Source organism: Argopecten irradians, chromosome 1 (genome assembly GCF_041381155.1).
Source record: "Argopecten irradians isolate NY chromosome 1, Ai_NY, whole genome shotgun sequence".
Lineage (NCBI taxonomy): Eukaryota > Metazoa > Mollusca > Bivalvia > Pectinida > Pectinidae > Argopecten > Argopecten irradians.
In genome coordinates this window covers 26,277,163-26,305,137 of record NC_091134.1, presented here as the reverse complement: position 1 = coordinate 26,305,137, position 27,975 = coordinate 26,277,163, and the positions used below count along the sequence as shown (strand labels likewise).

The following is a 27,975-nucleotide window of genomic DNA, read 5'->3' as shown; positions in this document are numbered from 1 at the left end:
CAACAGTTTGTCTTCGGGTCTAACGAATCATCTGTTGCCTGAAAACCCAGTCGATAACTGTTTTGTTATACCCCATTGTATCACCTCCAGCCAACAACAGTATAATGAAGGAGAATGAATTTTTCGACTCAAATTTTTAATAGTATCGAAGAGATTCGACTTAAGATTGAAGACTTATGTTGGATTACCATGCAAACCTATTAAAAAGGCGTTCAACAAACAGTATATCAGTGTTTGACAGATAAAGTTTTAAATTTTGATTTGACCAATTATTTTCAATTTATGTATCAAAATAAAACTGCAACCAAACGAATGGGCCACAATATAGGGATTGCACGAAAATCATGAGCAATGCCACAAACTTTTATTTTTTTTATTGCTTGAGTCTAAAATGTATTTTAACTTTATTAACTTAAGTTCTAGTTTATTTTATAAAGAAAAAAGGGAATTTAATTATCATATTTTATTCTTTACTTTGGAATTAAATATAGAATCATGTATGTCATCCTAACGTTTTCTCAATGGAAATCATTCTGTGATTTAGAAGCATAATGGTGTTCTATCGGGTAAATCTGCGGGAGTTTGTCGTCTTCAGTCATATCTGTGGTGTCACATTCAGATTCGGTATCCAGTTGACATATTGGACTCGGATAGCTGACTGGACCATACACCATTTCATAATGCCCTCTGCACATGCGCGTTCTTGGCGAAGACGGTGAAAGTTTAGATGTTTTGGCAGCGCTTATGGGCTTCTCTCCACCGGAAATGTCTATTTCTTTGCTATTTGATGTTTTCGAAGACTGGCCGATTTCTGTTTGTTCATTGTCATTGCAAGTGTGATCACTTGCTTTTGCTATGCGTTCGCCACTGGAAGAACCCGAAGATATAATCGAATTTTGCTCTTTTTCTTTTTCATCAGAAACGTATCCAAGCTTATCAACGTTGCTGACATCATTGAGAAGGTCTCCAAGAGACACATCAAACATTGGTGTTATTACTTTTGTATCACCTGGCAACTTCGAGACAGATTCAGTTTTTGTTGCAAAATCATAAGACTTATTTCTGTCACTTTCAAAGCTCCTCACTAGATTTTCAACCAGGTCTGCTGATTCGTCTATCTTATCGAACGAGTAACCTTTTAATGTCGCGTCCCAAGACTCGTCATTTAGGATTCCACTCCCGTTTAAATCAGGCATTGGGCATAGTGTGCTACTCTGATCACTCTCGTAACACTCTTCATCCGATTCAAATGCCGTCGATTGTTCCGGCACACTTGTGGTTCTGGGCGCTTGTATTTCCGAAAACTCACTACTTCTGGCATCCTCTATCGAGGTTGATACATGTTGTTGATTAGAGTTGCTTGTGATTTGGTCTGTTTTGTACATTGGATCGTCCTCTCTATAACTATGATTACTTGAATTTGTCTCGTGGAATAACGATACATCCTCTGATATAGGCATCTCATTTTCTAAATTGGTGGAATTAGGAGAACTGTCGTGTTTAACCTTGGGTGACAATGTTTCGAGTCTGTTTGTAGCTAATTGTTGGTATCTGCTATTGGGGGTCTCGTAATCAGGATATGTCTCTGGTTCCTCTGCTAGATTGATATACAGTTGTTCATAGTCAAAGTTTGTATCTTGTTGTTCGGGAGTAAAGGTATTTTTATGAACAAACTGACATGTTTCCACATACATGTCATGTTGCGCTGATGGAGAAGGTTTGTGTGTGTAGTAAACAGGCGTATAGTCCATATCAGCTCCAGAGTAGTTCACACTGTCCGCTAATTTTGAGCTAGTACTTTGTCCACGTGTAGATGTTCGATTATGGACAAATTGTACATCGTCATTTAGCTTAGCTTCAGTTGTATCACTGTGTAGCCCGACAATGGAGTCGGAAGTAACAATTACCAACTCATTTTCCTTTGGTTGTGATCCACTGATATTCACATAATCTTCTTCTACTGTGGGTATCTGTCCTGTAAGAAGATGCCCCGATACCGGGCCATCGGTCGAAATTTGATTTATTTGTCTGCCACTCGAATGGTGATCTGATGGAATGGATGGTGATTGTTGATGTACTGGACCCATTGCTGTCATCTGCTTTCCAGATCTAGTTGTCGAAACTTGGCGTGATGGACTAGATGTTGACATATGTACTAAACGTCTAGCAGACGTCCCTTGATGTAAAGAAGTAGCTGTCGACATTTTAGCTGATGTACTGGCGGATGAAAATTTACCCGGAGAACTTGTCTCCGGCGGTACTTGACCTCCTGGACTTGGCATTAACGGAAAATGAGATACAGCGTTCTTTACCTTATTATTCGTTTCTCGAGATTGAAATGACACCGACTTTTTGGTTCTAAGATTAGGAGAACTTTTTGACATCCGATCTTTTTGTATCAGTAAAATCTTAGTTTTGGTATTAGGAGATGTAGGGACCTCGTAGGCATAACCTCGGGGCTGATCTGAATGTTCCAGTGAACCAACATCCGAGTCATTATTGTCCTTTCTCCTGCTAGTTTCGGTATTTGATCGGGTTTTTCTGTCTGCCAAAGGATGTAATTTCGAGTATTTACGGGACAGTCCATTCAGAGTAGGAAGGCTCTGACTTACTGGACCAAGCTTTCGCCTTGTCTTTGAAGTTTTTTGTGCCTCAAAGTCCTCATAATCTTTCTCTGTAATCTCTATCCAGGAATCATCACTGTGGACAATACTACTATCAAGGTTTACTGAAACATTGTGTTCATCTATTATAGCTTTCAAGGTTCCAGGTCCTTTGTCAGTTTTCTTCTCTAAATCTGAAACAAACGGTACAATTTGTTGAAAAGCATGTATGTACATATAATGTATTTACATTACTTTTCATATAATAAAATGATTGAAAAGTATTCAGTTACTGGATGATTATTCAATAGTAAAAACCATCAAAATAAACAGCGTAAAACATACCTGTTGTCTTCTTCCCATTGTCTTTGTTAATTTTCCTGAAAAAACACAACGCAAAAGTATCAAATAGTAAGCTATTGTTGAATTGTATCGTATCCATGCTGTAGCAATACCAGAGTTACATAAAAAGTCTATCTATGATTATAACAGTGTGACAAATAATCCTATACTGTACACTTAACAGATTATCATCGTATTATTATATCGAAAACGATGTTAAAATAAGGAAATCGTTTTATTATGTGTATTACCAACCTACCTGAAAGCACAGATGTAGACAAGGAAACCGAGCAGACTGGAGACCAGTAGACCAATTAGGAGAGAGATGAAGAGGTACAGGCGGAAGTGACTGTGAGTGATATCTAAAACAAAACCGAAATCAGACACAGTTTCTGATGTAATGTTCTAAAAAAATTCATCGATTCATAAATACATTATCTTACACGCTTCATCTGTAAGTTTTGTATTATCAACATAATGTTAATTAATGTTATTACTTCAATGAAGATAGTATTTTTATTTCTGATACATTTTGTAGTAAACAATTTGTTTTCGTTTATACATTCTGTATGTGAATGGGTGCATGATTCTATAAACCCGAGGTCAAGACTAAGAACACCACAGTTCTCGCATACATCGATCATAATCAAACCAGAAACTTATCATTCATGCTCTAGTTATTTATACTTAATACATAATGAAAATTAGTCAAATTAATCAAATACCTGACATTGTATCATCTCAGACAGTATTCTATATTTTCTATCATTAAGAAGTACATTCTATCACATCCATGTCAAAACTTTGAGATCCAAAAAGAAAGATAAGTAAACAGAAACACAGATCCCCGGAAACAAAAATGCCATGCATTTTGTGTAATTAATTTGAAATTTTGAACACATGTTGAACACGTTCTTCTAAAAGGATAAATGTTGCAGCTGAAACATCTTTTGCGAAACCGCATTTTAAATTTGTTCGTTTGGATTTTTCTGAAATCATTTGTCATAAAAAGACATGCGAGTTTAGCGTTATAGACTATTTATGCAGTTAAATCCTCCCTCCTACTAACGTCTTTATCGTCATTTAAAGTGATTTATAACACATCACCATCAAGGGTTCAAATTTCTGATAATTTTATTTCATTTCTGTTCGACTTCTAAAACTGAGTACCATATAATTGTTCAATGCAGTCAAGACATGCAGATTTATAGCTTTTACAACATTTCATTCTTGGTCATCTAGTCTTAGAAATATATGATTTACTGGATGAATTAACAATAGTGTATATTTATCACCTGGGTTACCGAGTATTGTAACATTTTGAATCAAACATTATCAAGCATATTTTATCTGAGAGAAACCCAACGATGCCGGTGGTCGAGATCCGAAATTTGTTTCTAAAACATAAAAGCCTAGCTAAATGACAAACGGCTTCCCCTCTAAGAAAGTGATGGCGAATTCCATATACCATATTATCAACTTTATATTGTTGGGCAGGGTAAACCAGATCTCATTACTGGTAATGAATCAAATCGTCTCTTTGAACTGGATGCGTTAATTATTTTAACTGAAACTGTAAAACCGATAATTTTGCAGATTTCCACAAGTTAGACATTAGCTTACCATCAGTACACTTTTGAATAGATAAATAATAATTCTCAAGCATAGGGTCCTCTTATTTCTGCATGCGCTCTCTTATTACCGCGCAGTAGTCGATGGTCAATACGACAAACAATAAATAACGAAAATGACCTTATTGTTAGCATAGTTACCCATAAACTGTTCATTTGAAATTACTAAAACATAACTGTAGTCGGAGTGGAAAAATGAACGGTCAGATTGTGGTTCGAATCTAGGACCTCCAAAAACTAGCTGGATGTTCATCACACTCATAAGAACACAATAATAACCAAATTTTAAGATAAACGTTTGACATAGTTGGGCTATTTTGTCTATATGTCAGAACAAATATATATATTTCGGAACGTGTGCAGGGAATCTATTTTTTTTACTGATTTATCAATACACCAATTAGATTATCACTATGAAATAATATCGCAAGATAGCTTTAGGAAATAATTCATGGTCTCTTGATCTTTATAGTACCGTTTATATATCATTGGCACCGTATTTGAATATCCACAAAAGCTTGAGAGTAAGACGTGAAAGATCTAAACAATAAAATGACACACATATGATATTAGATTGTGTAGATTTCACCATGTTACTACGTCAATGTTCATTAGATTACTCAAAAGACAGTAACTTCATAGTTTATATCGCTAAGTAATATCATGCTTCACATTGAACACGTATTGTCATTTCGAACACGTACGGTCTTGGCAGTGGTCTCCTCCATATCCAGCTGTGCATAAACACGTGACTTTTCTTAGCTGATTATTAAACTTATGTAGTCCTTCTTTGCATGTCCCACCATTCTCACAAGGGGCGGATGCACAATTCAGCACCTCTAAAAAACACAAGATAATGCATAAGTTACGGCTAAACTAAAAATATACATAATGTACAATACACTATCATCAATAGCATTATCAGTAAAACGATACTTATGCAGAGGACCAAACATGTCTTGGTATCCGAAGCAAATACGGCGTCGTCAAATGCTCCGTTTAACTCTTATAAGTATTACTTTTCAGTTACAGAATTACTGTAATTTCTAAAAATACAGTTGTTTACTTACACTAGTTAGTTATGAAAACCAAGCGATTCATAGGCAGGCAAAAATCAGCATTTCTGTTCAGTACGATTTTTTTTTTGCTTAAAGTGATATTTCAATTCGTTCTAGCAGACTTTTGATAGATAGAATCATGTAAAATAACTTGTAAGTTAATATTTGCAATGTTTCTGTTGTAAGAAATATCTGTATTTTTAGGATCGATTATGTGTTACTTTTGGTGTACGCAATTATCGTGGTCCCAACTTGCTGTGATATATTATGCGTTTCAATACCATAGTAACATTTGAAGAACCGACGTTATAAAAACTAGTGTGATAGACCATTGGGTTGGTGTATTATTACAACCCCCGGGGTCTTTTTCCTACATACTAAAAACTTAATGATACCGTCTTCTCTTTTTACTGAAAAGGTGTCTAGAAAAAGGCCATTGGTTTCTTCCTCGCAAGTGATTTTGATATCATCACTGGCATTGATGGTGATTCTGTGGAAAATCAGCTGCTCTTACGACCCTTTTTGATTATTTTCCGTATGTTATCAAAATGATGTTCCCACATGCTTGGCTTGATTCTATGAGTGCTGTGGCTATTGTTTCTTGTTCCACGTGTTTCAATTTTTTATATTTGCAATACTAGATGAAACTGGACTTTCCATGGCAGTGCTGAAGCGTTGCTGGTAACTGTTTACTAGAAAGTAAAAATATGTTTTGGTGAGCACAAACAATGCAATGATGTCCTGATTATCGATGTTTGTATTCTTCTGCTATGTTTTTCTTATTATGGGCGGTTCTGAACGATCATGGTGGAATCGTTGATTAGTATGTGTTGGCAAAAAGAAACACAACATCGTTTGAAATAAATCCATCTTCCTGAATCATAATGGAAGACACAGCCTCTGATCGATGCTTAGAATTTTTCACATGATTTAGCTACAAGCTGTCCAAGAATGTCTGCTAATAACCTGTAACCATTGATACAATGGAGCCAGTACGGTTTGCAAGATATCTCAATGGGTTTCCCTATTTGTGGATTCTGGGTTTTAGTATATTCTAAGGATGTTTTCTTCTTTATGGTATAAGTATATGTGTTAGCATTCAGTAATGTTGTTCTCATGTTTCTAGTTTGAAAGGGTGGCTATGGGGCGCTATCTTAACTGTTGTGTAGGACTATTTTGTATTTGTCCGTATGTTCTGCTGTCTTGAAGCATTACTGTCACATTGTCTCCTAGTCATCGGTGTTTCTGAACAATGTGACATAACCTGCTGGTAGCATCTGTAATGTTCCGGTACTAGCCATTGAGGATTCTCCTCAAAACTGGTTCTTGAAGTAGAACTTTAGACGCCATATTTGCTTCGCACACCAGCTTACACCTTGCATACCAAGACTAGTTCCAACCCCTGCTATGAAGTTCAGGAATACATAATTTAAAAAGCAATTTTCTTGTTCAAAGCATTTCCATAAACCGCATGTAATTTTAACAAATTAAGAAAGAAAACAGTGAACAAGTGTATAATAACTGTCAACAGTTTAGTAAACATGAAAATTAATGTAGAATGCAGAAAAGCTGCATTTGGTATGTAAAAACGGGGAATCAATTACTCTCAAGTGTGGGAAAGAGCTCAGGTAATGCCCAAATATGTATGATTATGAATTACAGGTGCTATGTTGTTACCTATCCTAGTATCTGTGGTGATAGAACCACTCGAGCCAGGCTTGTTGATAATACAATGGTAGATTCCTTCGTCTGTCTTCTGACTCCCGTGTATGACCAGAGTATTCCCCACCATGTACAGTCTGAAGTTAGATTTTAACATCATATCATTTCTTGTATGTGAAGGTTATACTTCTGGCTATGGATCTGAATAACAACACGGTCAAATCTAATGTTTGAAAAGTTTATCCTGATTATTCGCTAAAGTATACAATGACAACATATGCCCCATATGATGTTTAGTATTGTCTCAGTAACAGTTTAACCTTACAGTTTATACCCTGTACGACCATCGCCCCATTTACCTTTGTAGCTGTGTGGTTCGTGACATAACCTTACAGTTTATACCCTGTACGGCCCTTGCTCTGTTTACCTTTGTAGCTGTGTAGTTCGTGACATAACCTTACAGTTTATACCCTGTACGACCATCGCCCCATTTACCTTTGTAGCTGTGTGGTTCGTGACATAACCTTACAGTTTATACCCTGTACGACCCTTGCTCTGTTTACCTTTGTAGCTGTGTAGTTCGTGACATAACCTTACAGTTTATACCCTGTACGACCCTTGCTCCATTTTACCTTTGTAGCTGTGTGGTTCGTGACATAACCTTACAGTTTATACCCTGTACGACCCATGCTCCATTTACCTTTGTAGCTATGTGGTTCGTGACATAACCTTACAGTTTATACCCTGTACGACCATCGCCCCATTTACCTTTGTAGCTGTGTGGTTAGTGACATAACCTTACAGTTTATACCCTGTATAACCCTCGCTCCATTTACCTTTGTAGCTGTGTGGTTCGTGACACAACCTTACAGCTTATACCCTGTACGGCCCTTGCTCCATTTTACCTTTGTAGCTGTGTGGTTCGTGACATAAACTTACAGTTTATACCCTGTACGACCCTTGCTCAATTTACCTTTGTAGCTGTGTGGTTCGTGATATAACCTTACAGTTTATACCCTGTACGACCCTTGCTCTGTTTACCTTTGTAGCTGTGTGGTTCGTGACATAACCTTACAGTTTATACCCTGTACGGCCCTCGCTCCATTTACCTTTGTAGCTGTGTGGTTCGTGACACAACCTTACAGTTTATACCCTGTACGACCCTTGCTCCATTTACCTTTGTAGCTGTGTGGTTCGTGACACAACTTTACAGTTTATACCCTGTACGGCGCTTTCTCCATTTACCTTTGTAGCTGTGTGGTTCGTGACATAACCTTACAGTTTATACCCTGTATAACCCTCGCTCCATTTACCTTTGTAGCTGTGTGGTTCGTGACATAACCTTACAGTTTCTACCCTGTACGACCCTTGCTCTGTTTACCCTTGTAGCTGTGTGGTTCGTGACATAACCTTACAGTTTATACCCTGTACGACCCTTGCTCTGTTTACCTTTGTAGCTGTGTGGTTCGTGACATAACCTTACAGTTTATATTCTGTATAACCCTCGCTCCATTTACCTTTGTAGCTGTGTGGTTCGTGACATAACCTTACAGTTTATACCCTGTACGGCCCTTGCTCCATTTACCTTTGTTGCTGTGTGGTTCGTGATATAACCTTACAGTTTATACCCTGTACGACCCTTGCTCTGTTTACCTTTGTAGCTGTGTGGTTCGTGACATAACCTTACAGTCAATACCCTGTATAACCCTCGCTCCATTTACCTTTGTAGCTGTGTGGTTCGTGACATAACCTTACAGTTTATACCCTGTACGACCCTTGCTCCATTTACCTTTGTAGCTGAGTGGTTCGTGACACAACCTTACAGTTTATACCCTGTGCGACCCTTGCTCCATTTACCTTTGTAGCTGTGTGGTTCGTGACACAACCTTACAGCTTATACCCTGTACGGCCCTTGCTCCATTTTACCTTTGTAGCTGTGTGGTTCGTGACATAAACTTACAGTTTATACCCTGTACGACCCTTGCTCAATTTACCTTTGTAGCTGTGTGGTTCGTGATATCACCTTACAGTTTATACCCTGTACGACCCTTGCTCTGTTTACCTTTGTAGCTGTGTGGTTCGTGACATAACCTTACAGTTTATACCCTGTACGGCCCTCGCTCCATTTACCTTTGTAGCTGTGTGGTTCGTGACACAACCTTACAGTTTATACCCTGTACGACCCTTGCTCCATTTACCTTTGTAGCTGTGTGGTTCGTGACACAACTTTACAGTTTATACCCTGTACGGCGCTTTCTCCATTTACCTTTGTAGCTGTGTGGTTCGTGACATAACCTTACAGTTTATACCCTGTATAACCCTCGCTCCATTTACCTTTGTAGCTGTGTGGTTCGTGACATAACCTTACAGTTTATAACCTGTACGGCCCTTGCTCTGTTTACCTTTGTAGCTGTGTGGTTCGTGACATAACCTTACAGTTTATACCCTATACGACCCTTGCTCCATCTACCCTTGTAGCTGTGTGGTTCGTGACATAACCTTACAGTTTATACCCTGTACGACCCTTGCTCTGTTTACCTTTGTAGCTGTGTGGTTCGTGACATAACCTTACAGTTTATATCCTGTATAACCCTCGCTCCATTTACCTTTGTAGCTGTGTGGTTCGTGACATAACCTTACAGTTTATACCTTGTACTGCCCTTGCTCCATTTACCTTTGTTGCTGTGTGGTTCGTGATATAACCTTACAGTTTATACCCTGTACGACCCTTGCTCTGTTTACCTTTGTAGCTGTGTGGTTCGTGACATAACCTTACAGTTAATACCCTGTATAACCCTCGCTCCATTTACCTTTGTAGCTGTGTGGTTCGTGACATAACCTTACAGTTTATACCCTGTACGACCCTTGCTCCATTTACCTTTGTAGCTGAGTGGTTCGTGACACAACCTTACAGTTTATACCCTGTGCGACCCTTGCTCCATTTACCTTTGTAGCTGAGTGGTTCGTGACATAACCTTACAGTTTATACCCTGTACGACCATCGCCCCATTTACCTTTGTAGCTGTGTGGTTAGTGACATAACCTTACAGTTTATACCCTGTATAACCCTCGCTCCATTTACCTTTGTAGCTGTGTGGTTCGTGACACAACCTTACAGCTTTTACCCTGTACGGCCCTTGCTCCATTTTACCTTTGTAGCTGTTTGGTTCGTGACATAACCTTACAGTTAATACCCTGTATAACCCTTGCTCCATCTACCATTGTAGCTGTGTGGTTCGTGACATAACCTTACAGTTTATACCCTGTATAACCCTCGCTCCATTTACCTTTGTAGCTGTGTGGTTCGTGACATAACCTTACAGTTTATACCCTGTACGGCCCTTGCTCTGTTTACCTTTGTAGCTGTGTGGTTCGTGACATAACCTTACAGTTTATACCCTGTACGACCCTTGCTCTGTTTACCTTTGTAGCTGTGTGGTTCGTGACATAACCTTACAGTTTATATCCTGTATAACCCTCGCTCCATTTACCTTTGTAGCTGTGTGGTTCGTGACATAACCTTACAGTTTATACCTTGTACTGCCCTTGCTCCATTTACCTTTGTTGCTGTGTGGTTCGTGACATAACCTTACAGTTTATACCCTGTACGACCCTTGCTCTGTTTACCTTTGTAGCTGTGTGGTTCGTGACATAACCTTACAGTTTATATCCTGTATAACCCTCGCTCCATTTACCTTTGTAGCTGTGTGGTTCGTGACATAACCTTACAGTTTATACCCTGTACGGCCCTTGCTCCATTTATCTTTGTTGCTGTGTGGTTCGTGATATAACCTTACAGTTTATACCCTGTATGGCCCTTGCTCTGTTTACCTTTGTAGCTGTGTGGTTCGTGATATAACCTTACAGTTTATACCCTGTACGACCCTTGCTCCATTTACCTTTGTAGCTGTGTGGTTCGTGACATAACCTTACAGTTAATACCCTGTATAACCCTCGCTCCATTTACCTTTGTAGCTGTGTGGTTCGTGACATAACCTTACAGTTTATACCCTGTACGACCCTTGCTCCATTTACCTTTGTAGCTGAGTGGTTCGTGACACAACCTTACAGTTTATACCCTGTGCGACCCTTGCTCCATTTACCTTTGTAGCTGAGTGGTTCGTGACATAACCTTACAGTTTATACCCTGTACGACCATCGCCCCATTTACCTTTGTAGCTGTGTGGTTAGTGACACAACCTTACAGCTTTTACCCTGTACGGCCCTTGCTCCATTTTACCTTTGTAGCTGTGTGGTTCGTGACATAACCTTACAGTTAATACCCTGTATAACCCTTGCTCCATCTACCATTGTAGCTGTGTGGTTCGTGACATAACCTTACAGTTTATACCCTGTATAACCCTCGCTCCATTTACCTTTGTAGCTTTGTGGTTCGTGACATAACCTTACAGTTTATACCCTGTACGGCCCTTGCTCTGTTTACCTTTGTAGCTGTGTGGTTCGTGACATAACCTTACAGTTTATACCCTGTACGACCCTTGCTCTGTTTACCTTTGTAGCTGTGTGGTTCGTGACATAACCTTACAGTTTATATCCTGTATAACCCTCGCTCCATTTACCTTTGTAGCTGAGTGGTTCGTGACATAACCTTACAGTTTATACCTTGTACTGCCCTTGCTCCATTTACCTTTGTTGCTGTGTGGTTCGTGACATAACCTTACAGTTTATACCCTGTACGACCCTTGCTCTGTTTACCTTTGTAGCTGTGTGGTTCGTGACATAACCTTACAGTTTATACCCTGTATAACCCTCGCTCCATTTACCTTTGTAGCTGTGTGGTTCGTGACATAACCTTACAGTTTATACCCTGTATGGCCCTTGCTCTGTTTACCTTTGTAGCTGTGTGGTTCGTGATATAACCTTACAGTTTATACCCTGTACGACCCTTGCTCCATTTACCTTTGTAGCTGTGTGGTTCGTGACATAACCTTACAGTTAATACCCTGTATAACCCTCGCTCCATTTACCTTTGTTGCTGTGTGGTTCGTGACATAACCTTACAGTTTATACCTTGTACTGCCCTTGCTCCATTTACCTTTGTTGCTGTGTGGTTCGTGACATAACCTTACAGTTTATACCCTGTACGACCCTTGCTCTGTTTACCTTTGTAGCTGTGTGGTTCGTGACATAACCTTACAGTTTATACCCTGTACGGCCCTTGCTCCATTTACCTTTGTTGCTGTGTGGTTCGTGATATAACCTTACAGTTTATACCCTGTATGGCCCTTGCTCTGTTTACCTTTGTAGCTGTGTGGTTCGTGATATAACCTTACAGTTTATACCCTGTACGACCCTTGCTCCATTTACCTTTGTAGCTGTGTGGTTCGTGACATAACCTTACAGTTAATACCCTGTATAACCCTCGCTCCATTTACCTTTGTAGCTGTGTGGTTCGTGACATAACCTTACAGTTTATACCCTGTACGACCCTTGCTCCATTTACCTTTGTAGCTGAGTGGTTCGTGACACAACCTTACAGTTTATACCCTGTGCGACCCTTGCTCCATTTACCTTTGTAGCTGAGTGGTTCGTGACATAACCTTACAGTTTATACCCTGTACGACCATCGCCCCATTTACCTTTGTAGCTGTGTGGTTAGTGACATAACCTTACAGTTTCTACCCTGTATAACCCTCGCTCCATTTACCTTTGTAGCTGTGTGGTTCGTGACACAACCTTACAGCTTATACCCTGTACGGCCCTTGCTCCATTTTACCTTTGTAGCTGTGTGGTTCGTGACATAAACTTACAGTTTATACCCTGTACGACCCTTGCTCAATTTACCTTTGTAGCTGTGTGGTTCGTGATATAACCTTACAGTTTATACCCTGTACGACCCTTGCTCTGTTTACCTTTGTAGCTGTGTGGTTCGTGACATAACCTTACAGTTTATATCCTGTATAACCCTCGCTCCATTTACCTTTGTAGCTGTGTGGTTCGTGACATAACCTTACAGTTTATACCCTGTACGGCCCTTGCTCCATTTATCTTTGTTGCTGTGTGGTTCGTGATATAACCTTACAGTTTATACCCTGTATGGCCCTTGCTCTGTTTACCTTTGTAGCTGTGTGGTTCGTGATATAACCTTACAGTTTATACCCTGTACGACCCTTGCTCCATTTACCTTTGTAGCTGTGTGGTTCGTGACATAACCTTACAGTTTATACCCTGTATAACCCTCGCTCCATTTACCTTTGTAGCTGTGTGGTTCGTGACATAACCTTACAGTTTATACCCTGTACGACCCTTGCCTCCATTTACCTTTGTAGCTGAGTGGTTCGTGACACAACCTTACAGTTTATACCCTGTGCGACCCTTGCTCCATTTACCTTTGTAGCTGAGTGGTTCGTGACATAACCTTACAGTTTATACCCTGTACGACCATCGCCCCATTTACCTTTGTAGCTGTGTGGTTAGTGACACAACCTTACAGCTTTTACCCTGTACGGCCCTTGCTCCATTTTACCTTTGTAGCTGTGTGGTTCGTGACATAACCTTACAGTTAATACCCTGTATAACCCTTGCTCCATCTACCATTGTAGCTGTGTGGTTCGTGACATAACCTTACAGTTTATACCCTGTATAACCCTCGCTCCATTTACCTTTGTAGCTTTGTGGTTCGTGACATAACCTTACAGTTTATACCCTGTACGGCCCTTGCTCTGTTTACCTTTGTAGCTGTGTGGTTCGTGACATAACCTTACAGTTTATACCCTGTACGACCCTTGCTCTGTTTACCTTTGTAGCTGTGTGGTTCGTGACATAACCTTACAGTTTATATCCTGTATAACCCTCGCTCCATTTACCTTTGTAGCTGAGTGGTTCGTGACATAACCTTACAGTTTATACCTTGTACTGCCCTTGCTCCATTTACCTTTGTTGCTGTGTGGTTCGTGACATAACCTTACAGTTTATACCCTGTACGACCCTTGCTCTGTTTACCTTTGTAGCTGTGTGGTTCGTGACATAACCTTACAGTTTATACCCTGTATAACCCTCGCTCCATTTACCTTTGTAGCTGTGTGGTTCGTGACATAACCTTACAGTTTATACCCTGTATGGCCCTTGCTCTGTTTACCTTTGTAGCTGTGTGGTTCGTGATATAACCTTACAGTTTATACCCTGTACGACCCTTGCTCCATTTACCTTTGTAGCTGTGTGGTTCGTGACATAACCTTACAGTTAATACCCTGTATAACCCTCGCTCCATTTACCTTTGTTGCTGTGTGGTTCGTGACATAACCTTACAGTTTATACCTTGTACTGCCCTTGCTCCATTTACCTTTGTTGCTGTGTGGTTCGTGACATAACCTTACAGTTTATACCCTGTACGACCCTTGCTCTGTTTACCTTTGTAGCTGTGTGGTTCGTGACATAACCTTACAGTTTATACCCTGTACGGCCCTTGCTCCATTTACCTTTGTTGCTGTGTGGTTCGTGATATAACCTTACAGTTTATACCCTGTATGGCCCTTGCTCTGTTTACCTTTGTAGCTGTGTGGTTCGTGATATAACCTTACAGTTTATACCCTGTACGACCCTTGCTCCATTTACCTTTGTAGCTGTGTGGTTCGTGACATAACCTTACAGTTAATACCCTGTATAACCCTCGCTCCATTTACCTTTGTAGCTGTGTGGTTCGTGACATAACCTTACAGTTTATACCCTGTACGACCCTTGCTCCATTTACCTTTGTAGCTGAGTGGTTCGTGACACAACCTTACAGTTTATACCCTGTGCGACCCTTGCTCCATTTACCTTTGTAGCTGAGTGGTTCGTGACATAACCTTACAGTTTATACCCTGTACGACCATCGCCCCATTTACCTTTGTAGCTGTGTGGTTAGTGACATAACCTTACAGTTTATACCCTGTATAACCCTCGCTCCATTTACCTTTGTAGCTGTGTGGTTCGTGACACAACCTTACAGCTTATACCCTGTACGGCCCTTGCTCCATTTTACCTTTGTAGCTGTGTGGTTCGTGACATAAACTTACAGTTTATACCCTGTACGACCCTTGCTCAATTTACCTTTGTAGCTGTGTGGTTCGTGATATAACCTTACAGTTTATACCCTGTACGACCCTTGCTCTGTTTACCTTTGTAGCTGTGTGGTTCGTGACATAACCTTACAGTTTATACCCTGTACGACCATCGCTCCATTTACCTTTGTAGCTGTGTGGTTCGTGACACAACCTTACAGTTTATACCCTGTACGACCCTTGCTCCATTTACCTTTGTAGCTGTGTGGTTCGTGACACAACTTTACAGTTTATACCCTGTACGGCGCTTTCTCCATTTACCTTTGTAGCTGTGTGGTTCGTGACATAACCTTACAGTTTATACCCTGTATAACCCTCGCTCCATTTACCTTTGTAGCTGTGTGGTTCGTGACATAACCTTACAGTTTATAACCTGTACGGCCCTTGCTCTGTTTACCTTTGTAGCTGTGTGGTTCGTGACATAACCTTACAGTTTATACCCTATACGACCCTTGCTCCATCTACCATTGTAGCTGTGTGGTTCGTGACATAACCTTACAGTTTATACCCTGTATAACCCTCGCTCCATTTACCTTTGTAGCTGTGTGGTTCGTGACATAACCTTACAGTTTATACCCTGTACGGCCCTTGCTCTGTTTACCTTTGTAGCTGTGTGGTTCGTGACATAACCTTACAGTTTATACCCTGTACGACCCTTGCTCTGTTTACCTTTGTAGCTGTGTGGTTCGTGACATAACCTTACAGTTTATATCCTGTATAACCCTCGCTCCATTTACCTTTGTAGCTGTGTGGTTCGTGACATAACCTTACAGTTTATACCCTGTACGGCCCTTGCTCCATTTACCTTTGTTGCTGTGTGGTTCGTGATATAACCTTACAGTTTATACCCTGTATGGCCCTTGCTCTGTTTACCTTTGTAGCTGTGTGGTTCGTGATATAACCTTACAGTTTATACCCTGTACGACCCTTGCTCCATTTACCTTTGTAGCTGTGTGGTTCGTGACATAACCTTACAGTTTATACCCTGTATAACCCTCGCTCCATTTACCTTTGTAGCTGTGTGGTTCGTGACATAACCTTACAGTTTATACCCTGTACGACCCTTGCTCCATTTACCTTTGTAGCTGAGTGGTTCGTGACACAACCTTACAGTTTATACCCTGTGCGACCCTTGCTCCATTTACCTTTGTTGCTGTGTGGTTCGTGATATAACCTTACAGTTTATACCCTGTACGGCCCTTGCTCTGTTTACCTTTGTAGCTGTGTGGTTCGTGACATAACCTTACAGTTTATACCCTGTGCGACCCTTGCTCCATTTACCTTTGTAGCTGTGTGGTTCGTGACACAACTTTACAGTTTATACCCTGTACGACCCTTGCTCTGTTTACCTTTGTAGCTGTGTGGTTCGTGGCATAACCTTACAGTTAATACCCTGTATAACCCTCGCTCCATTTACCTTTGTAGCTGTGTGGTTCGTGACATAACCTTACAGTTTATACCCTGTACGACCCTTGCTCCATTTACCTTTGTAGCTGAGTGGTTCGTGACACAACCTTACAGTTTATACCCTGTGCGACCCTTGCTCCATTTACCTTTGTAGCTGTGTGGTTCGTGACATAACCTTACAGTTTATACCCTGTATGGCGCTTGCTCCATTTACCTTTGTAGCTGTGTGGTTCGTGACATAACCTTACAGTTTATACCCTGTATAACCCTCGCTCCATTTACCTTTGTAGCTGTGTGGTTCGTGATACAACCTTACAGTTTAAACCATGTACGGCCCTCGCTCCATTTACCTTTGTAGCTGTGTGGTTCGTGATATAACCTTACAGTTTATACCCTGTACGACCCTTGCTCTGTTTACCTTTGTAGCTGTGTAGTTCGTGACATAACCTTACAGTTTATACCCTGTACGACCCTTGCTCTGTTTACCTTTGTAGCTGTGTAGTTCGTGACATAACCTTACAGTTTATATCCTGTACGACCCTTGCTCCATTTTACCTTTGTAGCTGTGTGGTTCGTGACACCCGTTTACCCTGTGGTGTTATCCAGTAAATATTCGTTGACGATAAAGACGGCGTTGATTCGCAGTTCAATACTGTGTCATAGCCCAAAAGTACCACTTTCTTCCAGAGGTTTGAATCTAAAATAGCTCAAAATGAAAGCGAAATAATAGATATATCGCTGTCATAGCTGTTTACATAGCGATATAACAACATAACCCTGATCTGATAGAACAGAGGTTAAACAGAGTTATGCTGGTGAAATACACCTACGTCCATTACAAAGTTATTCATAAGCATTAAAATAACAATGTTTATTTCCTATTCAGGAATTCTGTGAAAAAATACCTCTAAATTTCCCGTTTTAACATATTAAAGAGTTATCTACCTTTGCGGATAGTGACATAATCTGTTTGCAAGCTGTTTGCAAGCATGACGTCATACTTTTAAGTCAAAAACGACGTTTTACTCAAAAAATAATGACGTCACTGTTGGATACCTACCGGCAAGAGAGGTAACTCTGTAATATATAAAGACAGAATAACATTTCGAATTTCGTTTCATAGCCTTGGAAGTTCCGTAATTTTATCCCTCGCGAAACTATTCATTAACAGTGCGTTTAGGTAACTGTAATACCTTCAGATGTGTCACTTGAAAGACATTAAATCATTAAATACTCGTTTACAGTGGTTAACATAAGGCAACTTTCTCGAAATGCTGGTCATTATTTTACCTGCATTACACGAAGACATGATGCAATGTCTGGTCATCGAGACTGGTCCCTTGCATCTGTTGCTATCAGACTGAAGGACTTGTTTAGTTCCTTGTCCAGTGCTCACATCACAATCTCTGGTTCTAGTCTCCTTGCCTAGACCACAAGTCACTGAACATGCTGACCAGCTGGACCAAGGGGGAGGCTTACGTATAGTCGCTTTAGGACAGGCAGTCTCCATGCATTTTCTTCTCTGGTGCTTGGGCTTGGTCTTGCAGCCAACTGAATTTTGTGGACAACCACGTGACCTTATAGTGATACCTGATCCACATGATACCGAACAACTGCTCCAGTTATTCCATTCTCCTAAATCTGAAGCACACAAACCAAGAATAGCAAGTAATGGAAAATGCTCCATATTATAAACCTAGCTAAACTTTTTATTAGTCGGCAGGTTGTTTTACAATGCATTGTTAAAACAGATTACGATAAACCTGAAATGACCATCTATACATTATCTTCTTTGAGGTATACGAAGTAAGGTGTAAAATATGTTCAGTATTGACGGTCACAACACAACATTATGTATCTTCACATCATGAAATTAAGAGGCAACTAAAATCGCAATTTAATATTAATCAATTTTTTAATTACCTCCTGCCGAGGTTGTGCCTGATAACCCAAACCTTTCACGTAACGCTGTTCTGGACGCTAAAAAGGATGCGTTGTAAAGTTTTCGAAGTATTTCAGCAGTCGCAACTCCAATTTTCTTAGATAAGTTGTCCGCGTTGCCGGACTGTTTCATAAGTAGATGAGCTGAGGCTTTTGCCGACTTTTCAATCTCTTTCAGATCTGACTTTGAGACATTAAACATATTGATCAGTTGTTGCATCTCGCCTTTGATTTCCCCCAGCATGAGTTGTCTCCTCTCCCCTGACGACAGATGGAGACACTGCAGCACCAGAATCTTTGGACAGCGCCATCTTCGTCCTTTCTGTCCACAAAGGAACTTCACACACTTGTACGACATTCGGTCTATTGTATTATCCTTGTGTTTGCCAGGTTTACTTGAAACACTGCTATGACCGTGATATTTTTTAGTTACTGAATTTCTTCCGGTTTCGGACGTCGCGATGAGTATCGAATCAAGTGCGGCGTTGGCATCCGAAATGTTGCTTTTTATTCTTAACTCCATTTTTCTATGAACATTCAACCTCGGCTTGCCACTTTTCGTCCATGTTCCATTTTTAATAACTGTTATATTTAGATTCACGGGCTTCACTTTCGTGGTCACGTTAAGGTGTGTGTTACTAATTGTTTTGTTTACGTTAGTTTTGATATTTAGATTTGAATTATTATGCACTTCAAGTGTTTTATTATTGCTACTTGCGTTGCTTTTTGTCTTATTCATAGTCATGGTTTGCGTTGTAACTGTTGCATTTGAAACATTCACTCTCTCAATGCTCCCAGACACTGAATATTTACTATCAGCTCCGACGATATTCTCTCTTGTGTTTTCTTTTTCCTTAAATATGTGCCTTCTGGAACCGAATATTTTACTTTTTAATCCGCCTGGCTTTTGATGTTTTATTTTAGTACGCCATCCAACTCTATATCTGTCTCTTCTTGGTATTGGACGATAATATTTTTGGTCTGTTCGTGGTGACTTGGTTTTACTTGCCAAATATTCAAGCATCATGTCTTCAAACGTCTTTGGTTGTGGAAGACGACGAATTGACTTTTTATTGAAATGCTTCCTGACAGATTTAGTTTTTTCCCATAAGCCTTTGATCTTTGCAGTTGATTCATTCTTTTTGGTGGAGTGGTCCTGGTGTGTCTTTGTTGAGACTACATACCCAACTGTAACATAGACGTGGCATATAGTATCACTCAAACAAATCATAGACAATGGTAAGTCTAACATGTACTCAATCATTCCGTTGGTTAGTAATTTTTTAACTGTTTTATGGAATTTTCTAGTAATTTCCTATTGTTAATGTGGGTAAGTTTTTCAGTTAAATTACAGAAATTACTGTGTATCAAATTTCTTTGGAAAAAGCCAAATATATTGACTGATCTATTGCTTACGGCTATCGACTGATGTTGGACCTATAATCTATGTACCACAGAACCTAAAAGTGTTAACACTCGTTCGGTACTGGGACCCAACCAGTAGTCGTGACGGAACTGAAGTTGTGATTGCGTGAATATATTCTACTGTACATCCAGATTTCCGAATGTCTGTACCTGCTGACGAATGTGTGGAAATAATGTGTTTCATGAGATGCAAACAATACTTTTATTTCCCAAATCACGACTACAGTTCCTTCACTACTGGTAGGGTCACATTAGGGTATTGAGTATAGCATCTAAAAAGACACTAGTTGAGCTATTCATACCAGTGGTCGAACTATTGTATGATTGACATCCAAATGAGTACATTCAATCGGATCACTGAGTTTGTAGTGGCCTTCAACAAATTTTCCAGATTTCCTCCATTACAAAATCCTGGCAAATCATTCAATAACTTCACTTATTCAAAGGAAGTGAAATAAATACAAAAGGTGTAGAGGTTTTAAGTTTATAATAAGTAACTTACCGGGAGGATTAATCTTCAAAGCCACTCCTAGTCCGACTAGTTTACGGAGGGGCGCAATAGAAGTCCATATCTCTAATACCAGCGTGGTTCCGATTCGCTTTTGTATAATTGCTCTGGGTATCATGCATTGGTACTGGTTTCTGGTTTGAAGGAGAAAAATAAAAGTCTAATAATTCGGAATTGCAAAGAACATGGTAAATAAACCTGTCTATTAACTTATGAAGGGTTGGGATATATCTATAGTGATTGTTGATTCGACAGGTTAACTTTGCATTTTGGCTCAAGTTAATTGGCGTTGGGAAGGATGTCTTTATACCGAATATCGTACATATATAGCCTACATATTAAGGGTAAAGTTCTTCTCTGAATAATTTTAAATATTAATACTTCGTCATAGTTATGTTATTTATCCTGACACATGTTTGAATCTTGTATTCCTATTCTTTAAAATGAGGCCACGTGATGCATTTGTATTAGATTAGAAAAATCTCTTTATAAGTTTGGACGATAAGAGATATCGTTCTCTGTGCCAGTAACGTCTGCAGTACAAGATGGTGGCTTTCGCGCAAATGAAAGTAAAATTTAACGCTGATGGCGATCAAATACATGTAAAAGCAAAGAGAGATCAGCGTGAATTTATCTATGAATAATTTAGAAATAGCCCATAACCGCTTATTTCATTTATTTAATGATTAGGTATTAACCGTTAATTTTAAACTTGTTACTATAGTCGGTTGTGAAAAGCTTTTTACCGTCTCTAAATAAAGATTACTTGACTTGACTTGAGTCATCCAACAAGGTAATTACATGAGTGTATTTTGTAGTTATTATTCCAAAGGGCCTTCGTCGGGATATATGCGCGTAGTTTGTCATTGATCTAGCCGATAGGAAAACTTAACACGTACATTGTACATGTACATCTGACTCGGTTTCGCCTCCAAGACCCAGTATTTTGCGGTATATCGCTAACAGACTTTAACTAATAAGTCACTAGCATTTCACTTGGTCGGATGGGTTTCGATGCCCAGCACGGACTTGAATAAGGCAGAGGCCACTGGCCATGGGAGAAGCATATGTACTTTCTCTGGGAATATAACTAATAATACCTGCATGATGAGATTTCAATGTCGGCTGAAGCTGCATTGATTTCCCGCCAAGACACAGGGGCGCCATCTAGTCCGCTTTCATCACACCCGATCACCTTAAACTCGACAGTATAAATCAAGTCTGATGAATATGTAATTGTCCCTTTTCCACATGGTGGTTTGGTTACCGTGGCGTTGTAACATCCGACCTGGATACTACCTTAAAGATAAACAACAAAAAGTCCCTAACGAAATACGAAACTGTAGTCTTCGCTAGATAGAATCGATGTTTTCGTGTGAGCAGGATTTATAATGTACATGTCGTTTTCTCAAATAACTAGGTAACTTTATCCTAAAAAAACAAAGAAGTCACGTTTTAACCTTAGCGCCTCTTCAGAAAATGATGAGATGTCATGCTATATTATTTATGTGGAGGACTTGTATACGATTTGCCTGGTTGAACCTAGTTGTTCATTTATGAATATTTACATTTCCGTTTTCAATTTCCTATATAACCTTACTACCAGGGCAATCGTTTACACTTGCGTAAACGCAGAGGGCTGCTGCGCAAGAACACAAACCGACACACTGACTTCCGCCCTTATGTGAATGCGCATCCGGTTAGGCCAAAATATATGCCATAACAAAGGTTCGATATCAACATCAGTTTGAATGCAATGGAAAGCATTGTGTTAATATTAAAAAAATGAAAACATATGAAATAAATGGATTAAAAATGATAAAGTTATAGTGGAAATATATATTCTATCTATTCCCGGAGCTTGACACATTTTTCCCGCCAAAAAGGAGCCAGCTGTTTCGTGATTCCATCAATTACTCAGCTGTTCCATCAATCGTATAACGTTGAAAAAACGAAGGTTTATTTCACCGGAACACTAAATTTGAATGAAATGGTCGGTCGAAACGTAAATATAAGGAATGTTTTTAATTTTTTGTTGTTTACTGGTTTGTAAACAGCGTTTTTTGTACAGATATTTCAACATGACGCGCTGACGCGCGTTATTTAAAATATCTGTACAAAAAAATGCAGTTTACACACCAGTAAACAACAAAAAAATAAATATTATTCCTCAAATAAAAGCCTAATCGGTGATTTTTTGTATTCTGAAGAGCCTTGACAAAGCCCTCACATTGCCGTTTAAAAAACTGTAGGTCCGTCAGGATTTATACAAGAAATAATAACTTTAACAAACGGTCGAACTGGTTGTTCCGAATTTATATGTCATATTTGTATACGAAAACGGCCCAGATAGCTCAGCGACGAACTACAGGGTATTCGGAAGTCCCGGGTTCGAATTTTGGTCTAGCCGTTACATTTTCTCCTCTCCTGTTACAATCGTAAGTTTGGGTCTTAAATTCGCGGGCCAGAGTATAGGAGGGTTATATTATAAGATGAATTTTGTTTCATCTTGACTAGATAAGCGACTAAGCGTTTATAAGCCACAGTACGGAGGAAAAACAAAATATGTATTTCTTGATGATTCCAAAACAGCCTTGGTTTTATGCCGGACATTCTACCACTATACTGTATATACAGTATGACTCGTCACTAGATACTGGTGATCGATAGTTTATTATTTTGAATTACACCAGTTTCTGCTTATTCTTCGATTCCAATTGAATTATGGATTCCTGAAATGTTTCCTTGCGGTTGAATGGAGTTTCCGATATTCATGATAAGGACTAATTCATTTCATTTTTTTTCACTTCGAAAACACAACAGTATGAAATGCTAATCCAGTAAAACACAAAGTTGCATTCTAACCGTTCTCGACTGGAATATCGAGGATTCAGAGCCAAACGTAAATACTTTTTTTCATGCTTCCTTGGTTTCTAACATAATTTGACCGTGATTTCGACGCCCTTTCTTATTACGACGTCATAAATATCATATTGGCATATTTAAGAGAAATTGATTTCTACCATAGAAATATATATAGAATCTATATAGTCTATGAAGTAAATAAAAAGATGAAATTACATGAAATTAAGAGAAACGCCCACTCACTGATATTGGTAATGTGTTGTCTGAAGCTACAACATTAATAAGTCGATATCCATAAATTTTCCCCACCTTTCACCAACGTTACTTACAAGATTTCCCGTGTGATATCCGGCTTGTTTGATTATTGCTGCTATTGGTATTTGCAGACGAATGTGTTATTGTAAGGCAAAGAGCCAAAAGCAGTGATATACATATTCGAACCATCACGCAACGCCATACGGAACAACAGTTAGAGACGTTACCACAGTGTGTAATCTCGTCGTTTTGACTTCGGAGCACCAACAAATCTACTATCTGATTCTGTGGGGGTCGCCATTTTCCTAAAAAATGTTTAAAACGTTTATGACGTCATCATTTTTTGAGACGACGTCATAAACATTAAATGACGTCCTCATATTTCCCGCGTTTGATGCAATGTTGCTGAAGAAAGTTTTGAATAGCAGACTTGTTAAAAAAATACAATTAGTGCAAAGATATGTACAATGTATGCATGCATACAAGTATCTTATTAATTAATATCGAGTTGTAGATTACCAGTATGCCATATTGATTCTTGCGATTGTAAAAAGTCGAACCAGTGGACCGATGACAGTGCGTCAGAAATAAAAACATTTGTTTTGTACAAATAGGCCTATGTTACAATGAAATCTCCCCAATGTATTGAAACACATACAGGTTTGGACGTAGAGCTGATTTATAGTTAACGACAGCAATAATGTGGTATCAGTTGAGTATTTGGACCCTGTTGGATCTAGTGACAATATTGTTATACAGCAAGAGTATAGCAGTTATTCCAGCCATCAGCCAACTAGAATCTAAAGGAAAATATTTGCAGTTTGAACTGAAATGGACTCAATAACCATGCTTTCTAGTATTATTATTATCAGTGTATAATGATAGTACAACACGTGCGGCGATTTCATTGTTGCGGGAATAGTCGCTTTTTTAGATTAATTTGCGTGAAAAACTATAAATATTAGGAAAATAAAAATGATAATGGAGCCCGTGTAATTTTATATATGGAAAATAGAAGCAAAGAGAAATACATAGAAAACTGCAAAGATGGTAATTAAGTAACAAAGCTTATGAAGAATGAAAGGAAAAAGAAAGAGAGAAAAGTTGGCTAAGTCTGCGAAAATTAATAGTATTTTTCTTAATATATTAATCAGAAAAGGAAGACGAAATGTGGAATATCTGAACTTCACAAGGAAAATGAATATGGAACTTTTATTACTAATAACGACGAAGATAAGTCAGAAGTGTTAGCAAGATATTTCAAAAGAGGATTCGAGCCCTTTTCCAGGTATTGAAATAAAACATGATCCACAGGAGACATTTAAGGAGATTACACAGGATTCTGAGGAAGAAGCGAAGAAACTTTTGGGGGATTTAAATACTGCAAAGTCACCAGGGCCGGACCAAACACATCCAGAGGTTCTTTGAGAGCAGTGATTGATAAATCATTATTGATTATTTTTAAAAAGTCACTCCAGACATGAATAGTACCTATTCAAGTCATTGGAAAATAGCTAGGAACTATCCAAGCCATTGGGAAATAGCTAAGTTCACAGTTTTGTTCAACTAGAGGCTCATATGGCCTGTATCGCTCACCTGGTTTGTAATGCCAAGTAATGGTCTGAATACAAATGTACAGGATCATTGTTTCTTTTCTGAAGGAAATTCACCTCGAATTTCCCCATTGGGCCCCACTCTTTCTGCTTCAGGGGTTCAGAGCCAAAATTTACACAAATTCTGTCCCCCTTCCAACGAGGATATTCCCGACTAAAGGTTATATTCCAAAGCATGCAGAAATCTATGAAGTCCTATATATTAGCGATTTAAAGGGTGTACCTCTGTTTCCCCTATTTGGCTCCGCCCCTCCTGTTCCCCGGGGGTCAGAGCCAAAATTTATACAAACTCTGTTCCCCTTCCCCAAAGAATGTTTCTGGCCAAATTTGGTTACATTCCTTGCAGAACTCTATGACAAGTAGCAAGTTAAAGGATATCATTTCGATCTCCCCAGGGGTCAGGAGGGTCGCGGTGGCCGAGTGGTTAAGATGTCCCGACACATTTCCACAAGCCCTTCACCTCTGGGATTCGGGTTCAAATCCCATGTGGGGCAGTTGCTAGGTATTGACCGCTGGTCGGTGTTTTTTCTCCGGGTACTCCAGCTTTCCTCCACCAACAAACCTGGCACGTCCTTATACATGACTCTAGCAGTTAATAGGACATTAAACTAATACCCCCCCCCCCCCCCCCCCACACACACACAAAAAGAGCCACAATTTATACAAACTGTTCATCTTCCCCATGGATGTTTCTGGCCAAATTTGGTTTTTATGAAGCCCTTTGATAAAGTGTCTCACAAAAGGTTAGTGAAGAAGTTGGAGAGTTATGTTATGAATAAACATCTTTGTTTATGGATAGAAAATTTTCTAAAGGATCGGAAGCAAAGGGTTCAAGTAAATAACACTCCTTTAGCCCTTCACAACGTAACCAATGGAATTCCACAAGGTTAAGTTCTTGGACCAGTCCTATTTGTTTTATTTATGATTTACCAGATTGTGTTAATTCAAATGTATTTCTATTTGTGGATGACACTAAAATATTTAGGGAATTAAAAAAGCGAGTAGGACACTACCATTCTAAAGGAAGACCTAGAAAATCTATCCAGATGGAGTGAAACTGGTTATTGAAGTTCCAATCCATTTAAGTGTAAAGTATTAACAGTCCGTAGTAAAGGGAAAATATGTTATATCTTACTATGAAATCATATGATTGGGGTAGAATAAAGCTGGATAATGTAGAAAGCGAGAACGACATTGGAGTAGCGGTAGATAGAAACTTGTTATCTAAACATCATATCCAGCTCGAAAATCGGTTGAATAAATTCCGGACAGACCATCCGATGAAATATTTATTTACTGATGAATATGGACTGATGACCAGGAGTAGTGGGTAACGGAAATGTATCATTAAATATCAACGGGCTGCCTGTAGAGGACCAAGTGGTCCTGCTGGCATATACGACATAATTTAATATAAGGTAAAGTAATATCAATTGTCGTGAAACGGTCCCGTGAAAACAGCGCCATTTTCACATTAGACTGTGCGAAAAGTTATTTGGTCACATCATTTATTAATTAATAGAAGTCTACTATCTTTCATATATCTTAACACACTTTCAATCCATTGACATAAATTTGTTTCTCTATAAATCTTCCTTAACATCCCGCTATAAATAGAAAAGAAAAAATATTTGCATATTTCAAAGCTGATTTCTTAGGATATACTATTATTATTTTTTTTTCATTAATGGGATAACAAAGTTTTGTTTTGCTGCATACGAATGGAAAATAGTTATCAAAATTTGTGACAATTTCAAGAAATTCCAACGAAAAAAATATATACAAATGTGACACAACCTAATACTGTACATAGCGCAGCGATTTCCACCCTCGATACTCCAGGGGTTCCGATCACTAACGATCTCTACACCCCTTGACTATCTCATAGTGAAATTGAAAGCAGCTCAGCGGACCACATTCGACCAATTACAGACCAGTAAAGATTTCCTTTGAAGACTTCAGAGAGAGCGACGCCCAACTTCTTAGCCACATAGCCAACCAGTGTACCGTTATACGGCTCTTTTGATGTACATCAAATTAAAGGACTAAATTACCTGTTCTGTTGCCTCCAGTTTTACGATGAAATAGTCCTGGGGTGTAGAAATCGTAAGTGATCGGAACACCTGGAGTATCGAGGATGAGCAATTGCGTGCTTGTCTTTCTCTCGTTTCAAGGCAGAGTCAAGGCAAATGTACTTTGAACTTGTTTCGTTTATATACTACTTAAAACGTGATTGCTCCAGCTCCTGTTGTAACTTCCTACCAACAGCCTTCCATAGCAAGTATTTGTATATATAATTATGTAGCATGTATACATTAACACAGCATGATACAAAACAGTGAAATGTGGATTATCTATTGTTATTTTTTTTTTAAATATTGAGTTGATAAAATGTTCCGGTTGATGTATATGATTTTCATTTCAGTGTTTTGATGGGCCAATTGTCTCTTGTTAGTATACTCATTTATTAGACTAAACGCTAGATTTTCTCAGCAGAATTCCAATACTTAATTATCCCTAGTTAGAAACGGACATATCTCCAAGACAAAAATGATTCAGGAAAATTTTAGAACAATTTTAATATCCCAGAGAATGGTGACAA

At 39.1% G+C, this 27,975-nt stretch overlaps 1 protein-coding gene across 2 annotated transcripts; it reads right to left on the bottom strand.

The window, feature by feature from the left end:
- Positions 1 to 138: 138 nt before the first annotated feature.
- On the bottom strand, positions 139 to 24,067 carry LOC138322179 (uncharacterized). 2 transcript variants are annotated; one of them, XM_069266230.1, is made up of 11 exons: positions 23,835 to 24,067; positions 21,741 to 21,939; positions 20,635 to 20,774; positions 18,690 to 19,895; positions 18,057 to 18,407; positions 17,322 to 17,472; positions 7,312 to 7,433; positions 5,281 to 5,415; positions 3,205 to 3,307; positions 2,949 to 2,983; positions 139 to 2,797 (listed from the first exon to the last, which is right to left on the bottom strand). In XM_069266230.1, exons 1-11 carry the CDS (start codon positions 23,947 to 23,949, stop codon positions 519 to 521), a joined length of 4,836 nt encoding a protein of 1,611 aa, XP_069122331.1. In that variant the 5' UTR covers positions 23,950 to 24,067; the 3' UTR covers positions 139 to 518. The 2 variants fall into 2 exon arrangements, with proteins under 2 accessions (XP_069122331.1, XP_069122335.1); XM_069266234.1 differs by having other exon boundaries at positions 146 to 2,797; positions 17,322 to 17,463.
- Positions 24,068 to 27,975: the final 3,908 nt, after the last annotated feature.